This window comes from Zalophus californianus, chromosome 16 (genome assembly GCF_009762305.2).
Source record: "Zalophus californianus isolate mZalCal1 chromosome 16, mZalCal1.pri.v2, whole genome shotgun sequence".
NCBI classification, from domain to species: domain Eukaryota; kingdom Metazoa; phylum Chordata; class Mammalia; order Carnivora; family Otariidae; genus Zalophus; species Zalophus californianus.
In genome coordinates, this window is record NC_045610.1 from 40,287,974 (window position 1) to 40,314,366 (window position 26,393).

Sequence of the window (26,393 nt, forward strand, 5' to 3'; positions counted from 1 at the left end):
TCAGCAGCAAGAGGAGGCACAGCACATGGGACGGGGGCAGGTGGAGATGACACAGGTGGGACGATAGCAAGTGGTGTGGCAGGAGACACGGCCACAGACTGGGCGCAGGCAGCAGGAGGGGCAGCAGCAGGAAGGGCAGCAGCAGCTGGAGCCACAGCAACTGGAGCCACAGCAGGAGGGGCAGCAGCAGCTAGGAATGCAGCAGGAGGGGCGGCAGCAGCTGGAGCCACAGCAGCTGGAGCCACAGCAGGAGGGGAGGCAGCAGCTAGAAATGTAGGAGGAGGGACGACAGCAGCTGGAGCCACAGCAGGAGGGGCGGCAGCACCTGGACCCGCAGCAGCTGGGGCGGCAGCAGGTGGTCCTGCAGCAGGTGGTCTGGCAGCAGCTGGGGCGGCAGCAGCTGGATCCACAGCAGGAGGGGCAGCAGCAGGTCTCCTGGCAGAGGCCGTGGCCGCAGCTCTGGTCAGAGCAGACAGAGCCACAAGAGGAACTAACCATTGTGTCAGAGGGTGGAAGTTGTGGGTGTGTTTCCAAGAGAGTGAGGGTCTTGAGTTAGGAAGTCTCCTTGCCACATGGCCCCTTTTATACCCTGCTGAGGGACTTCTGTGATTATGAAAAGACTATTTCCTTCTTTTTGTTTATATTGACTACAATGCGATTAGTAAATTAGGTCATTATATTTTTCTAGTAAAAACTCCCAATGTATAGGAAATAGTTATTTCCCTTTTCTCAAGTTCCCCAGGGTTCTCATGTGAATCACTTCTTATTTCTTTGTTTGCAGTGTCACAAGACTTTAATCTCTGGGTATCATGTGACACAGGTGGGTCCCTGTCTCTTCTCTGTGTCTCACCTTGACATGATTTTGGGAGAGCTTCTGATGGAGAAGGATCTCTAGTGGAAAATTTATATTTCAATAGATGGGATGCTGGTAGGAGAAAAGGAAGTAAGCTCCTTTTTGAGTGTAAGAAGTGAGGAGACTTATGATTAATGGTGTATACTGTGGTGGTCTTTGGGTTAATGAAATTCCTACAGCATTCCAAGCTGTGTTATTTCTCATCACTCTGATGTACTTTGAAACAGCAGCAACTCAGGGTTTTTAAATAGCAGAGTCATCTGGGATTGATCGGTGTTGATCTTCAGAAATGTCTTCTGGGCTGGGCTAGAGTAATTGGGCTGATAATTTTTGATCTGTCTTTTGAACTGTCAATATATGCCATGATTATACTTTATGGCCATTTTTATTAAAATTTTTTCCAATATTTTAACCTAAAATGTCTGTCAGTTTTTGTGGTATCATATATCTTTAAGATTTTCTTGGGAACATTAAGGGAAATATAAATGGTATTTATGATCTTACATATACTTTCATAGTAATGACACCCATAAAAGGTTTATAATCAAGGCCAGATCTGGTTATGTGCCTAAGTAAGAGGTATTCTTCAATGCCACCGGTATTCAGGGAAAAAAATATTCAAGGAAAGAGCAAGTTACATTCACGATAGTCCCTCTTCCTGCAAAGTCTTTTGTGAGCTCAGCATTCTCCTAGTTACCTTTTCCCATTGAGTTCAAATGCCACCTTCCTTCTATATCTTCCTTGGCATGGCACAAAAGTAAAGTCTTTCCTCGATTGCACTTCCGTTGTGCTTTATACATGCATGGGTTCTGTCATATCATTTTCTACCAGAAATGCATTTGTGTATCTGGCTCCCTCTAGAATATAAAGTCCATTAGGGCAAGGAATATGCTTTACCCATCTTTGTATCCCCAGGGCTGAAATAGAGTGATTTTTGATAAAGGAGTTCTCTGTTTAATGACTGTAGATGTTGTCTCAGCCATCAGAGAAGACACACTGACCATTTGTTGTTCAAGAGAAAGGACAACAGTTGAGATTGGGCATAACTCTGGCCTGTGATGATGAAAGGGAAATGTATGGAGGGTTAATTTAAGAAGTAGTGAGAGAGAAATTGAGATTGCTGGAATGAGGGAGAGATTGTGTGTAGCCTTAAATTTCAGGAGAAATGGTGGGATCTCTTAAAAGCCATTAAGCAGGAATGTAATATATACATGCCATATATAATTGACTTTGGTTTTTTGATTTGCCTTTAGAAATGCCAAAATACACTTGGCTTTCTGGGGGAGAGACACTGTTTAAAGGTTGAAGTGGAGCAAGGTGAGATGTGTGCTTATAGCCTCAGGTGATGGTAATGAGCATAACAGAGTTACTTCAAAGAAAGAATCAGCCAAGGCTTGAGCCAAATTGAACGTAGAGGTATAAGGATGGTTTTTTATAAAATTTATGAAACATACCCCATCTGTTTTTTATGTATTTTATAACTCACCATGCATATAATGTATGCCCTTTCCTCCTAAAAGCCAGTAATTTAAAGTTTTATGGGATAAATAAATCAGAAAGCATTTATGTGCTAAAAAAAGAACTGAAGCCATTTAGAGATAAGGAAGAGATATTCGACATGATTATGCACTAAATATGCCTGTTCTTATCAGGAGCCTACGCAAAATGAAAACGCAATGGATTATGGAATTCCTGTCCTTCTCTCCTTCCTTCTGAAGGCTCTGAGTGCTGCCTGCTCAGCACTTTGCTGGACGCTGCAGTAACACAACCACCAGCACATTATGCAGTTGTTCCGGTGCTTTCCACAGATTAGCACATTTGCCAGTCCCAACAACCCAATGCAGTGAGTTTCACTAAATCTCCCCTTTACAGATGAGGAAACTGAGGCAAAGGGAGAATTAAAACCAATAAATGGGAAGCAGTGATTTGTTTCCAGCCAACTGAGCACTGGAGTCCACATTTTTAAGCACTATATACCCTGCCTCTCTGCAAAGTCAGATGGGAAAGAAATTGTCTTTACCCTCATGTTGCTCTGCATTATTAACATATAAGTAAGCATGAAACTTACATAGAGTCTTTAGAAACCCCACTGTCAGCAAATGTCTATGGACGTGTATTCTGGGGGATTTCAAATTCATTTTCATGGGCTCAAGGGCCCCCTGATGTTCACTATTCATAAAGTATTTTTCTATTTCTTTTTTTTTTAAGACTTTATTTATTCATTTGACAGAGGGAGACAGAGTGAGAGGGAATACAAGCAGGGGCAGTGGGAGAGGGAGAAGCAGGCTTCCTGTGGAGCGGGGAGCCCGACGCGGGGCTCAAACCCAGGACCCTGGGATCCTGACCTGAGCCGAAGGCAGATGCTTAACGACAGAGCCACCCAGGTGCCCTTCTATTTCTTTTTGGAATTAGCTGTGACCATTGTGTATTTTTCTTAAATAATTCAAACTAAAATCTGTAGTCCCTTCCAGATGATGTTATTTATATTGTAATAAAGGAGAACATGTAATACTTAAACAATTCCCTTGGAATTTACCTCTATACCCCAAACATGCTTGCTGATTATGTAATTCTTCTCTTAGAAAGTAGAGAAAGTGCATACCCACTAAAGCTGCCTCAAATGAGGTAACTGAATTATGATGTGATGCCACTGTGGTGCCTACCATTTTCCCCATGGGGCTGGAAAACTTTTCCCCATCCCCAAGTCTTCCCACTGTTTGAATCAGTCCTCTGGCCATAACCACTGAGCTGGGCTGTGGGTTGCAGCTCTGCGTCCACCCCTCTATCCATGTGAGCTTTGGCAAGACCAGCATTGCTAAGACGTGAAAAGAAAACAATCTCCTTTAGAAGGAGTGTAGGAATAGATTAAATGTTGCTTAGCATTGTCTCGGATAGGGAAGAAGTGGAGGGTAAAAACAAAACAAAAAACTAGTCTCTGGTGAAATGTTTTTGTATTTTGCATCTTTTATATTTTAAAATTTAATTTAAACATTTTGAATATCATTTTTTCACATGTATTCCTCCCACCTTTCTTAACAGTCACCTAGGCTCCCCCCTCGAAGGCAGCCGGAGCTTCCAGGTTTTTGTTACTCATTCCGAAGATATTTAACACATAAGAAACGAATAAGAATATTTATTCATTTCTTTCATTTAAACAAATGGTAGTACATCAGTCATGGTCCTCCTGCTTTGCTTTTTCACATGAAGCACTCAGATAGTATGTATATATAGACCACTTTGCCATTCTTTTTCTTTTATAGTAGCATTGTATTCCATTTATGAAGATACCATAATTTATCGAACCAGTCTTCGGCTGTTGGATATTTTAGTTTGCTTTTAGTCTTTTGAGATTACATACAATACTGCAATGAATAAGCCTGTTCATACATAACTTCACATGTGTATTTTCTGTAGAATAAATTCCTATGGAAATAGAATAGCTGGATCAAGGAGTATACATTTGTTTGTAATATTTATTAGATAATGCCAGCTTCACCTTCCACAGAGATTGTACCAATTTACACATCGATCAGCAATGTGTGAATGTTTTGTCTTTCCCCATTTGTATTAATGCAATGATACACAGGATACACAAATACATAGATACTTATATAGACATATGTATTTATATATGTAGACACCTGTCTGTCATTAATCTTGGTCAATATGATAGGTGAAAAAGTTTAGGTGACTTTTTTTCTTTTTGAAATTTTTATTTAAATTCTAGTTAGTTAATATATAGTGTAATATTTGTTTCAGGAGTAGAATTTAGTGATTCATCACTTAATATAACACCCAGTGCTCATCAAAAGTGCCCTCCTAGGGCACCTGGGTGGTTCAGGTGGTTGGGCGTCTGCCTTTGGCTCAGGTCATGATCCCAGGATCCTGGGATCGAGCCCCACATCGGGCTCCCTGCTGGGCAGGGAGCCTGCATCTCCCTCTCCCTCTGCCTCTCTCTCTCTCTGACTCTCATGAATAAATAAATAAAATATTTTTAAAAAGTGCCCTCCTAAATACCCATCACCTATTTAGACCATCCCCCACCACCTCCCCTCTCTGTGTGATTTTAATTGGCATTTTCCTTATTTTAAGTGAGATTGAGCAGCTCTTCAGGTGTTTCAGGCTATGAGTATATCCTTTGTTATAAGAAAAAATTATAGAAATCATTTGGAAGAAATTATAGAAAATTTTCTATATTGCCTGTAATTTATGTTTTTATGTTTTCTACTGTGTTCAGACTTTATACATTGCTTTTTGCAGGAACTGTTTATATTAAGCATAAAAGGCTAAAATTAGCCTTTTTATAGAATATGAATTTCAAATATCTTTCCTAGTTTGTCTTTCTTCTTTGACTTTTTAAAAAATTTTTTGTTATGTTAATCAACATACATTACATCATTAGTTTTTAATGTAGTGTTCCATGATTCACTGTTTGTGCATAACACCCAGTGCTCCACGCAGCACGTGCCCTCTTTAATACCCATCACCAGGCCAACCCATCCCCCCACCCCCATCCCCTCTAGAACCCTCAGTTTGTTTTTGAGAGTCCATCATCTCTCATGGTTCGTCTCCCCCTCCGATTTACCCCCTTCATTCCTCCCCTCCTGCTATCTCATTTTTTTTTAACATATATTGCATTATTTGTTTCAGAGGTACAGATGTGTGATTCAACACTCTTGCACAATTCACAGCGCTCACCATAGCACATACCCTCCCCAATATCTATCACCCAGCCACCCCCTCCCTCCCAACCCCCACCACGTCAGCAAAACCGTTTGTTTCCTGAGATTAAGAAGTCCTCATATCAGTGAGGTCATATGGTACATGTCTTTCTCTGATTCACTCATTTCACTCAGCATAACACCATCCAGTTCCATCCACGTCGTTGCAAATGGCAAGATCTCATTCCTTTTGATGGCTGCATAATATTCCATTGTGTATATATACCACTTCTTCTTTATCCATTCATCTGTCGATGGACATCTTGGCTCTTTCCACAGTTTGGCTAATGTGGACATTGCTGCTATAAACATTGGGGTGCACGTACCCCTTCGGATCCCTACATTTGTATCTTTGGGGTAAATACCCAGTACTCCAATTGCTGGGTCGTATGGTAGCTCTATTTTCAACTTTTTGAGGAACCTCCATACTGTTTTCCAGAGGGGTTGCACCAGCTTGCATTCCCACCAACAGTGTAGGAGGGTTCCCCCTTATCCGCATCCCTGCCAACATCTGTCGTTTCCTGACTTGTTAATTTTAGCCATTCTGACTGGTGTGAGGTGGTATCTCATTGAGGTTTTGATTTGGATTTCCCTGATCCCGAGCGATGTTGAGCACTTTTTCATGTATCTGTTGGCCATTTGGATGTCTTCTTTGGAAAATGTCTGTTCATGTCTTCTGCCCATTTCTTGATTGGATTATTTGTTCTTTGGGTGTTGAGATTAATAAGTTCTTTAAAGAGTTTGGATACTAGCCCTTTATCTGATATGTCATTTGCAAATATCTTCTCCCATTCTTTCGGTTGTCTTTTGGTTTTGTGGACTGTTTCTTTTGCTGTGCAAAAGCTTTTTATCTTGATGAAATCCCAATAGTTCATGTTTGCCCTTGCTTCCCTTGCCTTTGGCGATGTTTCTAGGAAGAAGTTGCTGCGGCTGATGTCGAAGAAGTTGTTGCTTGTGTTCTCCTTTAGGATTTTGATGGACTCTTGTCTCACATCTAGGTCTTTCAACTATTTGGAGTCTATTTTTGTGTGTGGTGTAAGGTAATGGTCCAGTTTCATTCTTCTGCATGTGGCTGTCCAATTTTCCCAGCACCATTTGTCGAAGAGACTGTCTTTTTGCCATTGGACATTCTTTCCCGCTTTGTCAAGAATTAGTTGACCATAGAGTTGAGGGTCCATTTCTGGGCTCTCTATTCTGTTCCATTGATCTATGTGTCTGTTTTTGTGCCAGTACCATCCTGTCTTGATGATGACAGCTTTGTAATAGAGCTAGACGTCCGGAATTGTGATGCCGCCATCTTTGCTTTTCCTTTCAACATTCCTCTGGCTATTTGGGGTCTTTTCTGGATCCATACAAATTTTAGGATTATTTGTTTCATTTCTTTGAAAAAAGTGGTTGGTATTTTGATGGGGATTGCATGAATGTGTAGATTGCTCTAGGTAGCATTGACATCTTCACAATGTTGGTTCTTCCAACCATGAGCATGGAACATTTTTCCATTTTTTTGTGTCTTCCTCAATTACTTTCATGAGTATTTTAAGTTTTCTGGGTACAGATCCTTTGCCTCTTTGGTTAGATTTATTCCTAGGTATCTTATGGTTTTGGGTGCAATTGTAAATGGGATCGACTCCTTGAATTGTCTCTCTTCTGTCTTGTTGTTGGTGTATAGGAATGCCACTGATTTCTGTGCATTGATTTTACATCCTGCCACTTTACTGAATTCCTGTATGAGTTCTAGCAGTTTTGGGGTGGAGTCTTTTGGATTTTCCAAATAAAGTATCATATCATCTGCAAAGAGTGAGAGTTTGACTTCCTCCTTGCTGATTTGGATGCCTTTGATTTCTTTTTGTTGTCTGATTGCTGTGGCTAGGACTTCTAATACTATGTTGAATAGCAGTGGTGACAGTGGACATCCCTGCCACGTTCCTGTCCTTAGGGGGAAATCTTTGTTTTTCCCATTGAGAATGATATTCGCTGTAGGTTTTTCATAGATGGCTTTTATGATATTGAGGTATGTACCCTCTATCCCTCTACTCTGACGAGTTTTGATCAAGAAAGGATGTTGTACATTGTCAAATGCTTTCTCTGCATTTATTGAGAGGATCATATGATTCTTGTTCTTTCTTTTGTTAATATATTGTATCACGTTGATTGATTTGTGGATGTTTAACCAGCATTCCAGTCCAGGGATAAATCCCACTTGGTCATGGTGAATAATCCTTTTAATGCACTGTTGGATCCTATTGGCTAGTATTTTGGTGAGAATTTTTGCATCCGTATTTATCAAGGATATTGGTCTGTAATTCTCCTTTTTGATGGGGGTCTTTTTCTGGCTTTGGGATCAAGGTAATGGTGGCCTCATAAAATGAGTTTGGAAGTTTTCCTTCCATTTCTGTTTTGTGGAACAGCTTCAGGAGAATAGGTATTAATTCTTCTTGAAATGTTTGGTAGAATTCTCCTGGGAAGCCACCTGGCCCTGGGCTTTTGTTTGTTGGGAGATTTTTGATGACTGCTTCAATTTCCTTAGTGGTTATAGGTCTGTTTAGCTTTTCTATTTCTTCCTGGTTCAATTTTGGTAGTTGATACATCTCTAGGAATGCATCCATTTCTTCCAGGTTATCTAATTTGCTGCCATAGAGTTGCTCAAAATATGTTCTTATAATTGTTTGTATTTCTTTGGTGTTGGTTGTGATCTCTCCTCTTTCATTCATGATTTTGTTGATTTGGGTCATTTCTCTTTTCCTTTGGTAAGTCTGGCCAGGGGTTTATCAATCTCATTCATTCTTTCAAAGAACCAGCTCCTAGTTTCGTTGATCTGTTCTACTGTTCTTTTGGTTTCTAGTTCATTGATTTCTGCTCTGATCTCTATTATTTCTCTTATCCTGCTGGGTTCAGGCTTTATTTGCTGTTCTTTCTCTAGCTCCTTTAGGTGTAGGGTTAGGTTGTGTATTTGAGACCTTTCTTGTTTCTTGAGAAAGGCTTGTATTGCTGTATACTTTCCTCTCAGGACTGCCTTTGCTACATCCCAAAGATTTTGAACAGTTGTGTTTTCATTTTCATTGGTTTCCATGAATTTTTTTTTAATTCTTCTTTAATTTCCTGGTTGACCCATTCATTCTTTAGTAGGATGCTCTTTAGCCTCCATGTATTGGAGTTCTTTCTGACTTCCCCTGTGATTGAGTTCTAGTTTCAAAGCATTGTGGTCTGAAAATATGCAGGGAATAATCCCCGTCTTTTGGTATCCGTTGAGACCTGATATTTGACCTAGAATGTGATCAATTCTGGAGAATGTTCCATGGGCACTAGAGAAGAATATGTATTCTGTTGCTTTGGGATGGAATGTTCTGAATATGTCTGTGAAGTCCATTTGGTTCAGTATGTCATTTAAAGTCTTTATTTCCTTGTTGATCTTTTGCTTAGATGATCTGTCCATTTCAGTCAGGGGGGTGTTAAAGTCCCCCAGTATTATTGTATTGTTGTCAATGTGTTTCTTTGCTTTTGTTATTAATTGCCTTGTATAATTGGCTGCTCCCATGTTAGGGGCATAGATATTTACAATTGTTAGATCATCTTGTTCTTTCTTCTTTGACTTTGCTTATGTTGTTTTTGCCATGCAGATGTTTACTTTTGATATAGTCAAATTTATCAATCTTTTATGACTTCTGGGTTGGTGTCATACTTTGAAAGACCTTTCTAGTTGTAATTTTGCATACACATTGTTTCATAATTTCTTCTCTTCCAAAGTTTCATGTTTTATATTTTCAAATATTTAATCCATCAGGATTAAAAGATGTGAGGTTTAAATGTTTTTAAGTTTGATATGACCATAAGCTAACACCTTTTACTAAGTAATACATCTTTTCCCCCTACTGATTTAAGATGCCACCTTTTCATATACTAAATTTTCTTATATATTTGAGTCTATTTCTGGACTTGCTTTTCCAAATTCACTGATGATTTTTCACTCATGAATGCCCCAATTATCTTAATGGTTATCAAGTCCAAGTCAACCTCACTAGATTATGACAATACGCTAGTGAACTCAAACATCCATGTAGCCAAACAGTAAATCTATACTTGGTTCCCTGCCATGAGGATGCAAATTACACCTGGCAGAACCTGAAGCTGGCATGGAAAAGAATGCAGTAGGCAAGTCTGGGATGGCATAACAGTCTGGCTAGGCTTGTTGTGCCTCCTATAAAGTTTTAATATATTAGTTTCAAATGAAGCAACTGTAGGAAAGAGCTGTTTAATCACCAAGAGTCTGCTGTTAACCTCCAGGAACTGTCTTCCCATACACTGGCCAGATAAGACTGTTAAAAGTGTTTGTGCGGATTACAAGGCTCCCTTCAGCTATTTCCTTCATCAGACAGTCATTTCTTGTTGCTCTTCTGGAATTCAATTTTACTTAGAGTTTACTACCTAGGAGGGTTTGAGCAATTCTAGTGGTACATACATAACATGGCCAAATAAAACTGGATGCAGGGCAGACTTAGTCCATGCTCTATTCACTTAAAATCGTCCCAACTCTGTGTTCGGGTAAAGTCAATGGGACCGAAGCCACACTTTCCCATTCATAACTGTTTCTACCTTGGTTTTCTCTGCCACACTATCTCTGGTATCACTTTTGGATCTTTTAGAGCACTGTAACTCTCTCTGATGGAAATTAATGTGCACTGAGTGCCTGTATGTAGTAATTCTAAGAAGTCTGGCATGCTGCCCTTTGACTACTTCACTCAAAACCTTGCACAGGTCTTCAGGCATAGGGTAACTGCTCCTTGCTATTATGAGCCCTGGGTATTGAGCTATTCCTTATTGCTTTTCCTAAGCTCTGTCTACACCTGTGTAAATAGTCCTTTTATTACACAGATTCAGAGTGTTATCTTGTTCCTGCTGTGACCCAGTTCTCATTATAAAAACAGGAAATTATAAGCCTCAGATACTTCAATATTGAAAAAAGCAGTATAAAACCTACATTCTTTGATTCAGCTCTAGTTAATAAACCATAATATTAAAACAAGAGCTTGCATCCTATAATTAGTAGTTATCAAAGAGGAACATATGGGAGGATAAAAGATTTGTTAATTCTAGTGTGTGAATAGACAGGGCTGTATTTTGTAGAATATTTCAGAATAAGTTGAAAAGGTGAAGCTGAAAATGTCTACCGGACATTTCTAGGATATGCTAAGAATGATATCCAACTTGTGTTGGGGGGAACCCCATTTTATATCAATTCCTATCTGGTTTGTCTCTTATAACTTATAACATTTTTTTAAATTTTAGAAATAATAACCCTTAATTACACTTGTTAATGTTTTGGGAACTATAACACAGCTAATAGATAAAACTGATGTATGCACAATTTGAATTTAAAATGTTTTCACTGTACTTCAGATTATGAACCAAAATGTATAGACCCTTATATTTATATAAACATGATATTATCATATGTATTGTGGCACATTTTCTCAGCTAAGGAGGATCATTATTACCTGAGTCTGGATGCTGAGAAAACTATCTCAAAGAAATACCCTGTGCATATTCTCTTAAGTAAAACCAGGCAAGGTGATAAAAACCCAAAGTGGAAAAAAAAATCAAGAAGATGAGAAACTTCAGTAACCTGAGAGTTTTCAAGAGTCTGAAAAAATACAGACTTTCAGTCTAGAAATACTAAAATTTTGAACATTCTATTAATGAAAAGTTTTAAAATTTTTATGGAAAGGTTGCCATGGACTTCTTAGATTTCCAGAAATCTGGATTTAGAAGGTATACTTAGTATTCTAAAAGAGAGTTTTTATGCTTAGAGAGAAAAGGAGAAAGGAAGGTGGAGGAGGGAAGGAGGGAGGAGAGAGTACTTGAGCTAAGTATAACACCCAATATTTGCACAACCAATAATGGAACATACTGGAAGTAGAAATATAATCAAGTGAAATTTAGATGACTTTATGATGTTCAGCTCACTAGTGTTTTTAAAAGGGGCATTTGAGACATATACTAAAACTTAATTTTGAGTTATATAGGACAGTGAAACAATTTTGTAAACTTTCTTTCCTGTTTCATCAAAGACAACATTATGCTAAGATAGTATTCTAGTCCAGGGTAGTGTTCCAAGAAAAATAACAACAACAAAAAAAGAGATTTATTGAGAGCTTACATTACATGCCCCACCCTGTGCCAACTATATTACATGGATTATGTCTTTGGACCTTTGGGGAGCATGGTGTATTGTCCCCATTTCTCAGAGAAACCAAACTGAGGCTTGGAGAGGTTAAGCAATTTTGACCATGTCATGCAAGGAATGCCTAGTGGAGTCTTGTAAGTAACTGCTCTTGAACATGTTCCCCTGCATTTAAAGCAAGATGACTTTTGGTATGAAGTGATACATAAAGGCACATGCATATACACATATACACATGGCAAACCAATAACAAACTGGGAGATTTTAATATCAGTAGAAATGGCTGTTTATTTAGAACATATGAACACAATGTCATGTAAGATCATGAGAGTCATGTATGCATAGGATGAAGATATTGCAGGCCTGAAAATAGAGGCATTTGGGCCTGGGTGAAAAATCATTTGACAGTTGTTTTAAACGGTCCCTTGCTAGAAGTGATGCCACTGCTGAATGCCCAATCGGAAGATGAGTTGGCAGGTAAGACTCCATTCGACAATCACTGGCTGGCCCTAAGGCATTTCCTGTGACTTGTGAAGATGTTACTGTGTCACAAAGATTATAGGCAGAGAGACTCAGCAGCAGGAAGAAGCACAGCACATGGGATGGGGACAGGTGGAGATGACACAGGTGGGGCGATAGCAAGTGGTGTGGCAGGAGACGCAGCCACAGACTGGGCGAAGACAGCAAGAGGGAAAGCAGCAGGAGGGGTGGCAGCAGCTGGAGCTATTGTAGATGGAACCACAGCAGGAGGGGCGGCAGCAGCTTGAAATGCAGCAGGAGGGGCAGCAGGAGCTGGAGCCACAGCAGGTGGGGCCACAGCAGGCGGGGCGGCAGCAGCTGTAGATGCAGCAGCTGGGCCTGCAGCAGCTGGGGCCACAGCAGGAGGGGCGGCAGCAGCTGGACACACAGCAGCTTGGGCGACAGCAGGTGGTCTTGCAGCAGGTGGTCCGGCAGCAGCTGGGGTGGCAGCAGGTCTCCTGGCCACAGCCCTGGTCAGAGCAGACGGAGCCACAACAGGAGTCGACCATGGTGTCAGAGGGTGGAGGTTCTGGGTGGGTTTCCAGGAAAGTGAAGGTCTTGAGTTTGGAAGTCTCCTTGTGCCCTGGCCTCTATATACTGCCCGACCGGGGTGATTTGTCAGCACGTCTTCCTTGTTGTTGTTTACCTAATATTTAAGTAATTATCAGATACACAATAGTGTTTGTCTATGTAATGGTTTAAACTCATGGGAAACACATTTTCTTTTCTAGATGTGATAGATTCCATCTGGTCTGCTTTTCCTCCTGACTCATACCCACTGGCATCTTCTGGACCACTCTCTCCTCCTCTTCCTCCGCAGAGGGCTGTTAGGTGATAGGTGGCATTTGCAATTACATTTCTTCCTCTCCCCTCCTGTATCCCCTAGCAGGATGGGATCAGGGCCAACATACCTCTGGTCGTGCATTTCTTCCAATGATCAGCGGGGAGGAGATCCCATGTGCATAGTATGGCATGTGGGAAGTGGCATGAGACAAGAGGAAGAGCCCTATATCATGGGTCATTGTTGAGCAATGAGGAAGGGGACCGCTGTCTATGTGTGTGTGGTCTCGCTGACCTCTGCCACTGGAATGGGTTTTCTTGGGCGTTTCTGTCTTTGGATCACGTTGTCGACCCTAACGCCGTGGCAGGCCGTTACCTGTATGGTTCCGGCCACTGCCCTGATTCGTAGTTCATTAAGTGTTAACTTTGCCGTCACATATTTTTGTGTTGCATTTCTCGGGGTGATCTTTAGATTCCGAAAACCTTAGCCTCATTTTTATTCTTATCTCCTCCTCAATGAAAAGTACTCTTCAACGGAGCAAAAGGCAAATGCTCAGAAGGTGCCTCTCCACAGAATTTTTCTCCAGAGCTGGGAAATGTATAGCACATGTCTTTTGGGGGGATCTATTTGAAATGTGAATGGATTTTAGTCAATGTAACTTCATTTAGTTCCTATTTCTCCGTCTTCCCCACAGAGTGATAGTCCAACTTTAGCATGCCGCTAGTCATCCGAAGGGCCTATTAAGTATGTCAGGACAAATGCTACAGGTTCTGATTACACAGGGAGCCTGAGGTTTGGCATTTCTCACGAGAACCCAGATGCTGTGGATGCTCAAGGCCAAGGGACCACACTTTAGAGACCTACTCCTTTATTCTGTTCATTCATGCTTTGAGGAAGTGCCTCTATCAAGTTCCTCCCTGTTCTTTTTCAATTACAGAAAGCTCCCCCACATCCCCCCCGCCACACACACAAACAACAGTGATATACTATGAAAGAAACATCAAAAGAGCTCGTAGTAGTGTAAGTTAACCAAAAGAATTGTGTTTCACGCGAATCAGCCACGATGACAATTTGGTAAAGACGTAGATTTATTCATAAATAAATAATTTAGTCACGTTTTCTTGTTTACAGTTTATGATTGAGTTTAGAATTTTGGTGGAATTTACACACACTGAAAATCAAAAAATCCTATGGGTAGTCTTCCACAGTGACAAATTTTGATACACAGAAGCCCATCCGTGTAATCCCCACATGTATCTAGATAGAACATTTCCATGGTACCAGAAAGTCCCCACTTGCCCCTAGGAACGTGCCCATAGCCATAGTGGCAATTGCTGCATCAATATGTTTCCTTTTACCATATGTCGCTTTTGATCTAGAACATCAGACAGACTCTACATCTATGCGTGTGTCTAGTGTGTGTGTGTGTGTGTGTGTGTGTGTGTGTGTGTGTGTGTGTGTACACTATTCCTACAGCATATAGAGTTTCTCTTTGGTGTGGCACCATTAACGTGGCTCCTGCCTGTAAGAATCACGAATGTTGATGCATATATCACTAGTTCAGTGAGTAGTGTACTAGTGAAGTACCAAGACTTATTTGAAATCTTAGCATTAAATTTCATGGTAGGGTGACCATCCATTCCTCAAGGTAACCTTTCATTTTAAATCTTAAATAGAGTATGCATTTCAGCGCACCTTCAATTTTAAAAATTCTTTCAATGATGAAAAATGCACATAACTGAAAAGTAGATCAAGTATACAAGCATAAGATAAAAAATAGTTATGGAGCAAATATTTGCATACCCAAAGCTGGAGTCAAGAAATAGAACATGGTTGCCACCAAGAAGGCTCTCGATGTGATCTGTCTTTTCTCGAGCACAATCCTTGTCCGAAGCTCCAGATGATTACCATGCTGATTGTTCAAGTAACCTTTCCATTTATTTTCCTTAGGGTTTTATTAGCTAGGTATGCATGCCTAAACAATATAGTTTTGTTTTATATGTTTCTGATTTTTTTAAAGGGAAGTCTTACCAGAACTGTGTTTTGATTCTTTCACTCAGTATTATGTAAGAGTTCTGGTAGGCAGCCTCCAAGAAGGCCTTCAAGTTGCTTTCCACCTCTTGGTGTTCACGGTCTCATATATTTCCATCCCGTCGAGTAACTTGCTTCTAAACCGTGGCAGACGGCAACATCAGGGGGTTGTGTTACCAAAGACTGTGACTTTCATCTTCAAGCCAACCCTTTCTCTGTCTCTCACGGGCTTTGACGAAGCCAGGTACGATGTGGGAGGGATCCTCGCAGCACACAACTGAGCACAATCTCCATTCACCAGCCAGCAAGGAAGCAAGGTCCTCACCCTCGTGGTCCGCAAGGAACTGAATCCTGCCAGTGACCACGTAAGTGACGTGAGCAGCGGCTTCTTCCCCAGTCGAGACCTCACCTGAGCCCCGTGCAGTGGCAGGCAGCGCCCTGCGTGCAACCGTGTGAGACCCTGTGAAATAGAAACTAAGCTAATAAATGAGTGTTGCTTTAAGCTGCTGAATTTTGAGGGAGTATTGCATAAGAGTGGATAAGCAGTACGGATGTATCTAGGACCACAGCACCCATGGGTGAGAAAGGGGGGAACTGAAAGGTGCAGAGAAGTAGAAGTGCTAAAATAGATGTAGTCATAAAGCCAGAAAGCCCAAACCGCCTATGTTCCCTAGGAGAGATCTGGGGGCACTCTGTTTACTAAGATATTAAGGAATCATCAAGTACCAGTGTCAGCAGGGTCACTGAGATAGTAGTGCCTGTTCTCTATAGTCAGAGTTTGTGTTGGGATTGCTGTGACCAGGAATATGCTCCCTAGGCATAATGGGGATGATAAGATCCTTGAGTGGCAGAGCCCAGGTGGCAGCATTTAACTCTAAGAAGTAACGTGGCTGGAATTATGTGATGGCCAAGAACATTGTCATGACAAGGGGGCAGAATGATGTGTAACCCTCAGGGACCTTACGATATAGATAATAGAGCATAGTGTCCCTCATGATAGGATATAGACATCCAGGGGGGCACCTGGGTGGCTCAGTCGGTTAAGCATCTGCCTTCGGCTCAGGTCTTGGTTCCAGAGTGCCAGGGTCGAGTCCCATGTTGGTGCTCTGTGCTCAGTGGGTAGTCTGCTTCTCCCTCACCCCGCCCGTTTTCGGTCTCTCTCCCCACCCGCCTGTAATCAATCAATCAATAATAAATAAAGGAAAAAGTAAAGAAGTAAATCAGGATATAGACAGCCAAATAGGGTGCACCTTAGTGTGTTTGTGTGTGTGGGTGTGTGTGTGCGTGCGCGCGCGTGCGTGCTCATACACTCGTGTATTTGGGAGGGCTGAAGAATAAAAACACAAAGGCTGACGTCATTGATCCGAATGGAAGGTCGTGATCCCTGCCACAGTCTGTAGACCTCAGGCTGTTCTCAGACCCATTAACCCACCAATGGAGAGACCCCATGTTCTTGGTTGAAGGGTCACGGCAAGTGTATATCACAGAAGTTCCTCAGTCCTTGCCCAAAAATCTATAGCCATTGACCCGGGGGAAGCTGGAATACTCATATGTTGGCAGGCTGTTGGACATGGGATCTGAGTTGAACGGCCTGCAGGACATCCAAAATCTTTCATGGCCCCTGTTTGAATACACTGATCTGGAGGTTGGAGTGAAAGGAGAAGTTTCCCCATTATCTTCATCCCGGTGATCCATTTGGGGGAATTTGTGCCTCCCTCTACCATAATTGTGGGCTCTGTGCATCTAGGGGTCATGGCTCTAAGAGAGGCAAGCTAGTTGGAGGGGGACATGGTCAAATTCTGATTGGTATTAAAACTCTGGCTGCCACCTTATCCCGGTGGGTTTCTAGCGCCATGAAATCATCAAGCAAAGAAGGGAGCTATGGGAGCCGTAAGGAAGATGTTGAGCATTGAGGTGATGTCTAGGGGCATTCTTGGTATGCTATTCCCAGTATCAGCCGCGGATGAGCAAGTAGTATGGCCTGAAGAGGACATAGGAACCATGGGCTCAGGACTCTCAGGGGTGGGGAAGGAGGTCAATGCCCCAGGCAAGTCAGGGAAAGGAGCAGAGGAGCCACCCACTATAACTCCCCTCTTGAGGGTTTTTCTAGAATTTGTGGCAAGCCACGTGGAGTGAGGTGAATGAGAGCAATCCATAGACATGAGCAGAGCTAGGGGGTAGATAGGTGATATTCATTTGGATCCCCTTTCCATAAATGCCCTGATCCACACGCCGGTGCAGAGGATGGACGACTCGTGGCTCACACTGTTCACCCACACTGTTCTGTGGGTAATTGTGTCTCGGCCTAGGGGTGGGCCACACCTGGAAGTCTGCCCCCTCCATCCTTTCTACCCACCAAGGGTTGTCCACAGGTAGTGATAAGTGAGGTAGGAGTACAGAGGCCCAACCGCCTTGCCTCCAAGGGGAGCAGGCCTGTAACACAGTCCACACCCCTCATCTGTGGGGTCAGAACGTGAGGGTGGAATTGAACTGAAACCACAGTTTGCATTCGTTCCTTTTAGACCCCTATTTTCTTTCCCTCCGTTTGTTACTGATTTCTCCTGAGAGCTCTTCCTTAAACATCCACTTTTAGTCTCTGGACTTTTGAATGCAATGTAAGAACCACAGTTTGGGACTGTCCCCCTTAAACAGGCCTCCTTTAGGGAGACAGTTCCTAACGTGGTGAGCTGTGTTAGTCACGGGAGCGTGTCCTGTCCCTGAGGATAGAGAGAATGATGTTGTTAGTAATTGGAGACTAATAGTCTAAAACCAAGTGTGCAGAGACTGTAAGAAGAAAGAGCATACTATGAAAAGATTAAGTGCTTCAGTGGAGAGTAAGATCAGGAGTTGAGTGCCATCACTGTCACCATTCCTATTGTATGGAAATGTTTTGAGGACACTGATGCTGGGATTCGGAACACTGGTGTTAGGGTGACGTCAGGAGCAGAGTCTAAACCCAGAGGTTTGAGAGCAAGCAGTTTGTTTGGGAGGCGATGTCAAGAAGGGCTGTAGGGAACCTGAGAAGTGATCCAGGGAAGGGCTGGAAGCCAATCCAGAATGATCTCAAGAGCAGCTGACTGCCGTAGGCGCCTGGGGTTCAGTCCTGGCTGAGGACCTCTGGTCTCACAGGCTCCACTGGAGGGGAAAGTGGCTAGAGCACTCACCCACCAAGTGCTGCCCATTGGCTGAGGACTTCTCCTGGAGACTTACTTTCCCTACCTCTGGCCTGCCGAGAGCTTCCTCCCTCATCTGGACAAAGCCTCAGCAGAGAGCTCCCGGTGCCTGCTGTAAACAACCAGGGTCAACGTCAGCATGGGGAGTGCTGAGGGGGTAGAGGTGGAAATCCTAAGGTCATCTGCTGCGGACTCGTCTTTCTGCAGGGAACACCAGAACTCCGATCGACAGCTAAGGATAACAGTTCATGAGGGAAAAATAATGAGACACGATGCCCTTCGGATCTGTATGCCCGGAGACGTTAAGGTTTATTTAAGATATAGGATCATCTCCATAGGAGGAAACCGGGCAGGAACCAAAAGCGTGATTGGGATGACATGCTGGTTGAGAGATCTCAGAGAAAATTCAAGCTCTGTATTCCCTTGCGAGGGAGCTAGTAAGAAGGAGGCGGGGAGGAGGGCGTTGGTGGTGGGGGAGTATATCTGGAAGTCAAGTCACTGGAAAAGTCCGCCGGAACTGAGGTGTGACAGTTGGCCTCTCACGATTCAGCTCGCAGTTGGACTACCTGAAGAAGACTGGTTGATGAAAGACAGCGGGGTGTGGGCCAGGATACTCAGCTGCAGAAGCACTAGAGCAGGTTGGGCAGCAAGCAGGTGGTCTAGCAACAGCCGGGGCGGCAGCAGCTGGACACGCAGCAGCTGGGGCGGCAGCAGGTGGTCCTGCAGCAGGTGGTCCGGCAGCAGGTGGGGCGGCAGCAGCTAGAGATGCAGCAGCTGGGCCTGCAGCAGCTGGAGCCACAGCAGGTGGGGCCACAGCAGGCGGGGCGGCAGCAGCTAGAAATGCAGCAGGAGGGGCGGCAGCAGCTGGAGCCACAGCAGGAGGGGCGGCAGCAGCTGGACCCGCAGCAGCTGGGGCGGCAGCAGGTGGTCCTGCAGCAGGTGGTCTGGCAGCAGGCGGGGCGGCAGCAGCTAGAGATGCAGCAGCTGGGCCTGCAGCAGCTGGAGCCACAGCAGGTGGGGCCACAGCAGGCGGGGCGGCAGCAGCTGGAGATGCAGCAGCTGGGCCCGCAGCAGCTGGGGCCACAGCAGCTGGGGCCACAGCAGGAGGGGCGGCAGCAGCTGGACACACAGCAGCTGGGGCGGCAGCAGGTGGTCCTGCAGCAGGTGGTCTGGCAGCAGCTGGGGTGGCAGCAGGTCTCCTGGCCACAGCCCTGGTCAGAGCAGACGGAGCCACAACAGGAGTCGACCATGGTGTCAGAGGGTGGAGGTTCTGGGTGGGTTTCCAGGAAAGTGAAGGTCTTGAGTTTGGAAGTCTCCTTGTGCCATGGCCTCTATATACTGCCCGACCGGGGTGATTTGTCAGCACGTCTTCCTTGTTGTTGTTTACCTAATATTTAAGTAATTATCAGATACACAATAGTGTTTGTCTATGTAATGGTTTAAACTCATGGGAAACACATTTTCTTTTCTAGATGTGATAGATTCCATCTGGTCTGCTTTTCCTCCTGACTCATACCCACTGGCATCTTCTGGACCACTCTCTCCTCCTCTTCCTCCGCAGAGGGCTGTTAGGTGATAGGTGGCATTTGCAATTACATTTCTTCCTCTCCCCTCCTGTATCCCCTAGCAGGATGGGATCAGGGCCAACATACCTCTGGTCGTGCATTTCTTCCAATGATCAGCGGGGAGGAGATCCCATGTGCATAGTATGGCATGTGGGAAGTGGCATGAGACAAGAGGAAGAGCCCTATATCATGGGTCATTGTTGAGCAATGAGGAAGGGGACCGCTGTCTATGTGTGTGTGGTCTCGCTGACCTCTGCCACTGGAATGGGTTTTCTTGGGCGTTTCTGTCTTTGGATCACGTTGTCGACCCTAACGCCGTGGCAGGCCGTTACCTGTATGGTTCCGGCCACTGCCCTGATTCGTAGTTCATTAAGTGTTAACTTTGCCGTCACATATTTTTGTGTTGCATTTCTCGGGGTGATCTTTAGATTCCGAAAACCTTAGCCTCATTTTTATTCTTATCTCCTCCTCAATGAAAAGTACTCTTCAACGGAGCAAAAGGCAAATGCTCAGAAGGTGCCTCTCCACAGAATTTTTCTCCAGAGCTGGGAAATGTATAGCACATGTCTTTTGGGGGGATCTATTTGAAATGTGAATGGATTTTAGTCAATGTAACTTCATTTAGTTCCTATTTCTCCGTCTTCCCCACAGAGTGATAGTCCAACTTTAGCATGCCGCTAGTCATCCGAAGGGCCTATTAAGTATGTCAGGACAAATGCTACAGGTTCTGATTACACAGGGAGCCTGAGGTTTGGCATTTCTCACGAGAACCCAGATGCTGTGGATGCTCAAGGCCAAGGGACCACACTTTAGAGACCTACTCCTTTATTCTGTTCATTCATGCTTTGAGGAAGTGCCTCTATCAAGTTCCTCCCTGTTCTTTTTCAATTACAGAAAGCTCCCCCACATCCCCCCCGCCACACACACAAACAACAGTGATATACTATGAAAGAAACATCAAAAGAGCTCGTAGTAGTGTAAGTTAACCAAAAGAATTGTGTTTCACGCGAATCAGCCACGATGACAATTTGGTAAAGACGTAGATTTATTCATAAATAAATAATTTAGTCACGTTTTCTTGTTTACAGTTTATGATTGAGTTTAGAATTTTGGTGGAATTTACACACACTGAAAATCAAAAAATCCTATGGGTAGTCTTCCACAGTGACAAATTTTGATACACAGAAGCCCATCCGTGTAATCCCCACATGTATCTAGATAGAACATTTCCATGGTACCAGAAAGTCCCCACTTGCCCCTAGGAACGTGCCCATAGCCATAGTGGCAATTGCTGCTTCAATATGTTTCCTTTTACCATATGTCGCTTTTGATCTAGAACATCAGACAGACTCTACATCTATGTGTGTGTCTAGTGTGTGTGTGTGTGTGTGTGTACACTATTCCTACAGCATATAGAGTTTCTCTTTGGTGTGGCACCATTAACGTGGCTCCTGCCTGTAAGAATCACGAATGTTGATGCATATATCACTAGTTCAGTGAGTAGTGTACTAGTGAAGTACCAAGACTTATTTGAAATCTTAGCATTAAATTTCATGGTAGGGTGACCATCCATTCCTCAAGGTAACCTTTCATTTTAAATCTTAAATAGAGTATGCATTTCAGCGCACCTTCAATTTTAAAAATTCTTTCAATGATGAAAAATGCACATAACTGAAAAGTAGATCAAGTATACAAGCATAAGATAAAAAATAGTTATGGAGCAAATATTTGCATACCCAAAGCTGGAGTCAAGAAATAGAACATGGTTGCCACCAAGAAGGCTCTCGATGTGATCTGTCTTTTCTCGAGCACAATCCTTGTCCGAAGCTCCAGATGATTACCATGCTGATTGTTCAAGTAACCTTTCCATTTATTTTCCTTAGGGTTTTATTAGCTAGGTATGCATGCCTAAACAATATAGTTTTGTTTTATATGTTTCTGATTTTTTTAAAGGGAAGTCTTACCAGAACTGTGTTTTGATTCTTTCACTCAGTATTATGTAAGAGTTCTGGTAGGCAGCCTCCAAGAAGGCCTTCAAGTTGCTTTCCACCTCTTGGTGTTCACGGTCTCATATATTTCCATCCCGTCGAGTAACTTGCTTCTAAACCGTGGCAGACGGCAACATCAGGGGGTTGTGTTACCAAAGACTGTGACTTTCATCTTCAAGCCAACCCTTTCTCTGTCTCTCACGGGCTTTGACGAAGCCAGGTACGATGTGGGAGGGATCCTCGCAGCACACAACTGAGCACAATCTCCATTCACCAGCCAGCAAGGAAGCAAGGTCCTCACCCTCGTGGTCCGCAAGGAACTGAATCCTGCCAGTGACCACGTAAGTGACGTGAGCAGCGGCTTCTTCCCCAGTCGAGACCTCACCTGAGCCCCGTGCAGTGGCAGGCAGCGCCCTGCGTGCAACCGTGTGAGACCCTGTGAAATAGAAACTAAGCTAATAAATGAGTGTTGCTTTAAGCTGCTGAATTTTGAGGGAGTATTGCATAAGAGTGGATAAGCAGTACGGATGTATCTAGGACCACAGCACCCATGGGTGAGAAAGGGGGGAACTGAAAGGTGCAGAGAAGTAGAAGTGCTAAAATAGATGTAGTCATAAAGCCAGAAAGCCCAAACCGCCTATGTTCCCTAGGAGAGATCTGGGGGCACTCTGTTTACTAAGATATTAAGGAATCATCAAGTACCAGTGTCAGCAGGGTCACTGAGATAGTAGTGCCTGTTCTCTATAGTCAGAGTTTGTGTTGGGATTGCTGTGACCAGGAATATGCTCCCTAGGCATAATGGGGATGATAAGATCCTTGAGTGGCAGAGCCCAGGTGGCAGCATTTAACTCTAAGAAGTAACGTGGCTGGAATTATGTGATGGCCAAGAACATTGTCATGACAAGGGGGCAGAATGATGTGTAACCCTCAGGGACCTTACGATATAGATAATAGAGCATAGTGTCCCTCATGATAGGATATAGACATCCAGGGGGGCACCTGGGTGGCTCAGTCGGTTAAGCATCTGCCTTCGGCTCAGGTCTTGGTTCCAGAGTGCCAGGATCGAGTCCCATGTTGGTGCTCTGTGCTCAGTGGGTAGTCTGCTTCTCCCTCACCCCGCCCGTTTTCGGTCTCTCTCCCCACCCGCCTGTAATCAATCAATCAATAATAAATAAAGGAAAAAGTAAAGAAGTAAATCAGGATATAGACAGCCAAATAGGGTGCACCTTAGTGTGTTTGTGTGTGTGGGTGTGTGTGTGCGTGCGCGCGCGTGCGTGCTCATACACTCGTGTATTTGGGAGGGCTGAAGAATAAAAACACAAAGGCTGACGTCATTGATCCGAATGGAAGGTCGTGATCCCTGCCACAGTCTGTAGACCTCAGGCTGTTCTCAGACCCATTAACCCACCAATGGAGAGACCCCATGTTCTTGGTTGAAGGGTCACGGCAAGTGTATATCACAGAAGTTCCTCAGTCCTTGCCCAAAAATCTATAGCCATTGACCCGGGGGAAGCTGGAATACTCATATGTTGGCAGGCTGTTGGACATGGGATCTGAGTTGAACGGCCTGCAGGACATCCAAAATCTTTCATGGCCCCTGTTTGAATACACTGATCTGGAGGTTGGAGTGAAAGGAGAAGTTTCCCCATTATCTTCATCCCGGTGATCCATTTGGGGGAATTTGTGCCTCCCTCTACCATAATTGTGGGCTCTGTGCATCTAGGGGTCATGGCTCTAAGAGAGGCAAGCTAGTTGGAGGGGGACATGGTCAAATTCTGATTGGTATTAAAACTCTGGCTGCCACCTTATCCCGGTGGGTTTCTAGCGCCATGAAATCATCAAGCAAAGAAGGGAGCTATGGGAGCCGTAAGGAAGATGTTGAGCATTGAGGTGATGTCTAGGGGCATTCTTGGTATGCTATTCCCAGTATCAGCCGCGGATGAGCAAGTAGTATGGCCTGAAGAGGACATAGGAACCATGGGCTCAGGACTCTCAGGGGTGGGGAAGGAGGTCAATGCCCCAGGCAAGTCAGGGAAAGGAGCAGAGGAGCCACCCACTATAACTCCCCTCTTGAGGGTTTTTCTAGAATTTGTGGCAAGCCACGTGGAGTGAGGTGAATGAGAGCAATCCATAGACATGAGCAGAGCTAGGGGGTAGATAGGTGATATTCATTTGGATCCCCTTTCCATAAATGCCCTGATCCACACGCCGGTGCAGAGGATGGACGACTCGTGGCTCACACTGTTCACCCACACTGTTCTGTGGGTAATTGTGTCTCGGCCTAGGGGTGGGCCACACCTGGAAGTCTGCCCCCTCCATCCTTTCTACCCACCAAGGGTTGTCCACAGGTAGTGATAAGTGAGGTAGGAGTACAGAGGCCCAACCGCCTTGCCTCCAAGGGGAGCAGGCCTGTAACACAGTCCACACCCCTCATCTGTGGGGTCAGAACGTGAGGGTGGAATTGAACTGAAACCACAGTTTGCATTCGTTCCTTTTAGACCCCTATTTTCTTTCCCTCCGTTTGTTACTGATTTCTCCTGAGAGCTCTTCCTTAAACATCCACTTTTAGTCTCTGGACTTTTGAATGCAATGTAAGAACCACAGTTTGGGACTGTCCCCCTTAAACAGGCCTCCTTTAGGGAGACAGTTCCTAACGTGGTGAGCTGTGTTAGTCACGGGAGCGTGTCCTGTCCCTGAGGATAGAGAGAATGATGTTGTTAGTAATTGGAGACTAATAGTCTAAAACCAAGTGTGCAGAGACTGTAAGAAGAAAGAGCATACTATGAAAAGATTAAGTGCTTCAGTGGAGAGTAAGATCAGGAGTTGAGTGCCATCACTGTCACCATTCCTATTGTATGGAAATGTTTTGAGGACACTGATGCTGGGATTCGGAACACTGGTGTTAGGGTGACGTCAGGAGCAGAGTCTAAACCCAGAGGTTTGAGAGCAAGCAGTTTGTTTGGGAGGCGATGTCAAGAAGGGCTGTAGGGAACCTGAGAAGTGATCCAGGGAAGGGCTGGAAGCCAATCCAGAATGATCTCAAGAGCAGCTGACTGCCGTAGGCGCCTGGGGTTCAGTCCTGGCTGAGGACCTCTGGTCTCACAGGCTCCACTGGAGGGGAAAGTGGCTAGAGCACTCACCCACCAAGTGCTGCCCATTGGCTGAGGACTTCTCCTGGAGACTTACTTTCCCTACCTCTGGCCTGCCGAGAGCTTCCTCCCTCATCTGGACAAAGCCTCAGCAGAGAGCTCCCGGTGCCTGCTGTAAACAACCAGGGTCAACGTCAGCATGGGGAGTGCTGAGGGGGTAGAGGTGGAAATCCTAAGGTCATCTGCTGCGGACTCGTCTTTCTGCAGGGAACACCAGAACTCCGATCGACAGCTAAGGATAACAGTTCATGAGGGAAAAATAATGAGACACGATGCCCTTCGGATCTGTATGCCCGGAGACGTTAAGGTTTATTTAAGATATAGGATCATCTCCATAGGAGGAAACCGGGCAGGAACCAAAAGCGTGATTGGGATGACATGCTGGTTGAGAGATCTCAGAGAAAATTCAAGCTCTGTATTCCCTTGCGAGGGAGCTAGTAAGAAGGAGGCGGGGAGGAGGGCGTTGGTGGTGGGGGAGTATATCTGGAAGTCAAGTCACTGGAAAAGTCCGCCGGAACTGAGGTGTGACAGTTGGCCTCTCACGATTCAGCTCGCAGTTGGACTACCTGAAGAAGACTGGTTGATGAAAGACAGCGGGGTGTGGGCCAGGATACTCAGCTGCAGAAGCACTAGAGCAGGTTGGGCAGCAAGCAGGTGGTCTAGCAACAGCCGGGGCGGCAGCAGCTGGACACGCAGCAGCTGGGGCGGCAGCAGGTGGTCCTGCAGCAGGTGGTCCGGCAGCAGGTGGGGCGGCAGCAGCTAGAGATGCAGCAGCTGGGCCTGCAGCAGCTGGAGCCACAGCAGGTGGGGCCACAGCAGGCGGGGCGGCAGCAGCTAGAAATGCAGCAGGAGGGGCGGCAGCAGCTGGAGCCACAGCAGGAGGGGCGGCAGCAGCTGGACCCGCAGCAGCTGGGGCGGCAGCAGGTGGTCCTGCAGCAGGTGGTCTGGCAGCAGGCGGGGCGGCAGCAGCTAGAGATGCAGCAGCTGGGCCTGCAGCAGCTGGAGCCACAGCAGGTGGGGCCACAGCAGGCGGGGCGGCAGCAGCTGGAGATGCAGCAGCTGGGCCCGCAGCAGCTGGGGCCACAGCAGCTGGGGCCACAGCAGGAGGGGCGGCAGCAGCTGGACACACAGCAGCTGGGGCGGCAGCAGGTGGTCCTGCAGCAGGTGGTCTGGCAGCAGCTGGGGTGGCAGCAGGTCTCCTGGCCACAGCCCTGGTCAGAGCAGACGGAGCCACAACAGGAGTCGACCATGGTGTCAGAGGGTGGAGGTTCTGGGTGGGTTTCCAGGAAAGTGAAGGTCTTGAGTTTGGAAGTCTCCTTGTGCCATGGCCTCTATATACTGCCCGACCGGGGTGATTTGTCAGCACGTCTTCCTTGTTGTTGTTTACCTAATATTTAAGTAATTATCAGATACACAATAGTGTTTGTCTATGTAA

At 44.8% G+C, this 26,393-nt stretch overlaps 1 protein-coding gene across 6 annotated transcripts; it reads right to left on the reverse strand.

Annotated features, from left to right (window-relative positions):
* On the reverse strand, positions 1-26,208 carry LOC113910873 (keratin-associated protein 4-12-like). Of its 6 annotated transcripts, none has more exons than XM_035724736.1 (3): positions 12,555-12,780; positions 2,831-2,835; positions 1-435 (listed from the first exon to the last, which is right to left on the reverse strand). In XM_035724736.1, the coding sequence occupies exons 1-3, from the start codon at positions 12,778-12,780 to the stop codon at positions 1-3; spliced, it is 666 nt and encodes a 221-aa protein (XP_035580629.1). The 6 variants fall into 6 exon arrangements, with proteins under 6 accessions (XP_035580629.1, XP_035580630.1, XP_035580628.1 ...); XM_035724737.1 differs by lacking the exon at positions 2,831-2,835 and having other exon boundaries at positions 1-265; positions 326-415; positions 12,485-12,780; XM_035724735.1 differs by lacking the exons at positions 1-435; positions 2,831-2,835 and adding exons at positions 16,719-16,722; positions 18,947-19,506 and having other exon boundaries at positions 12,325-12,726.
* Positions 26,209-26,393: the final 185 nt, after the last annotated feature.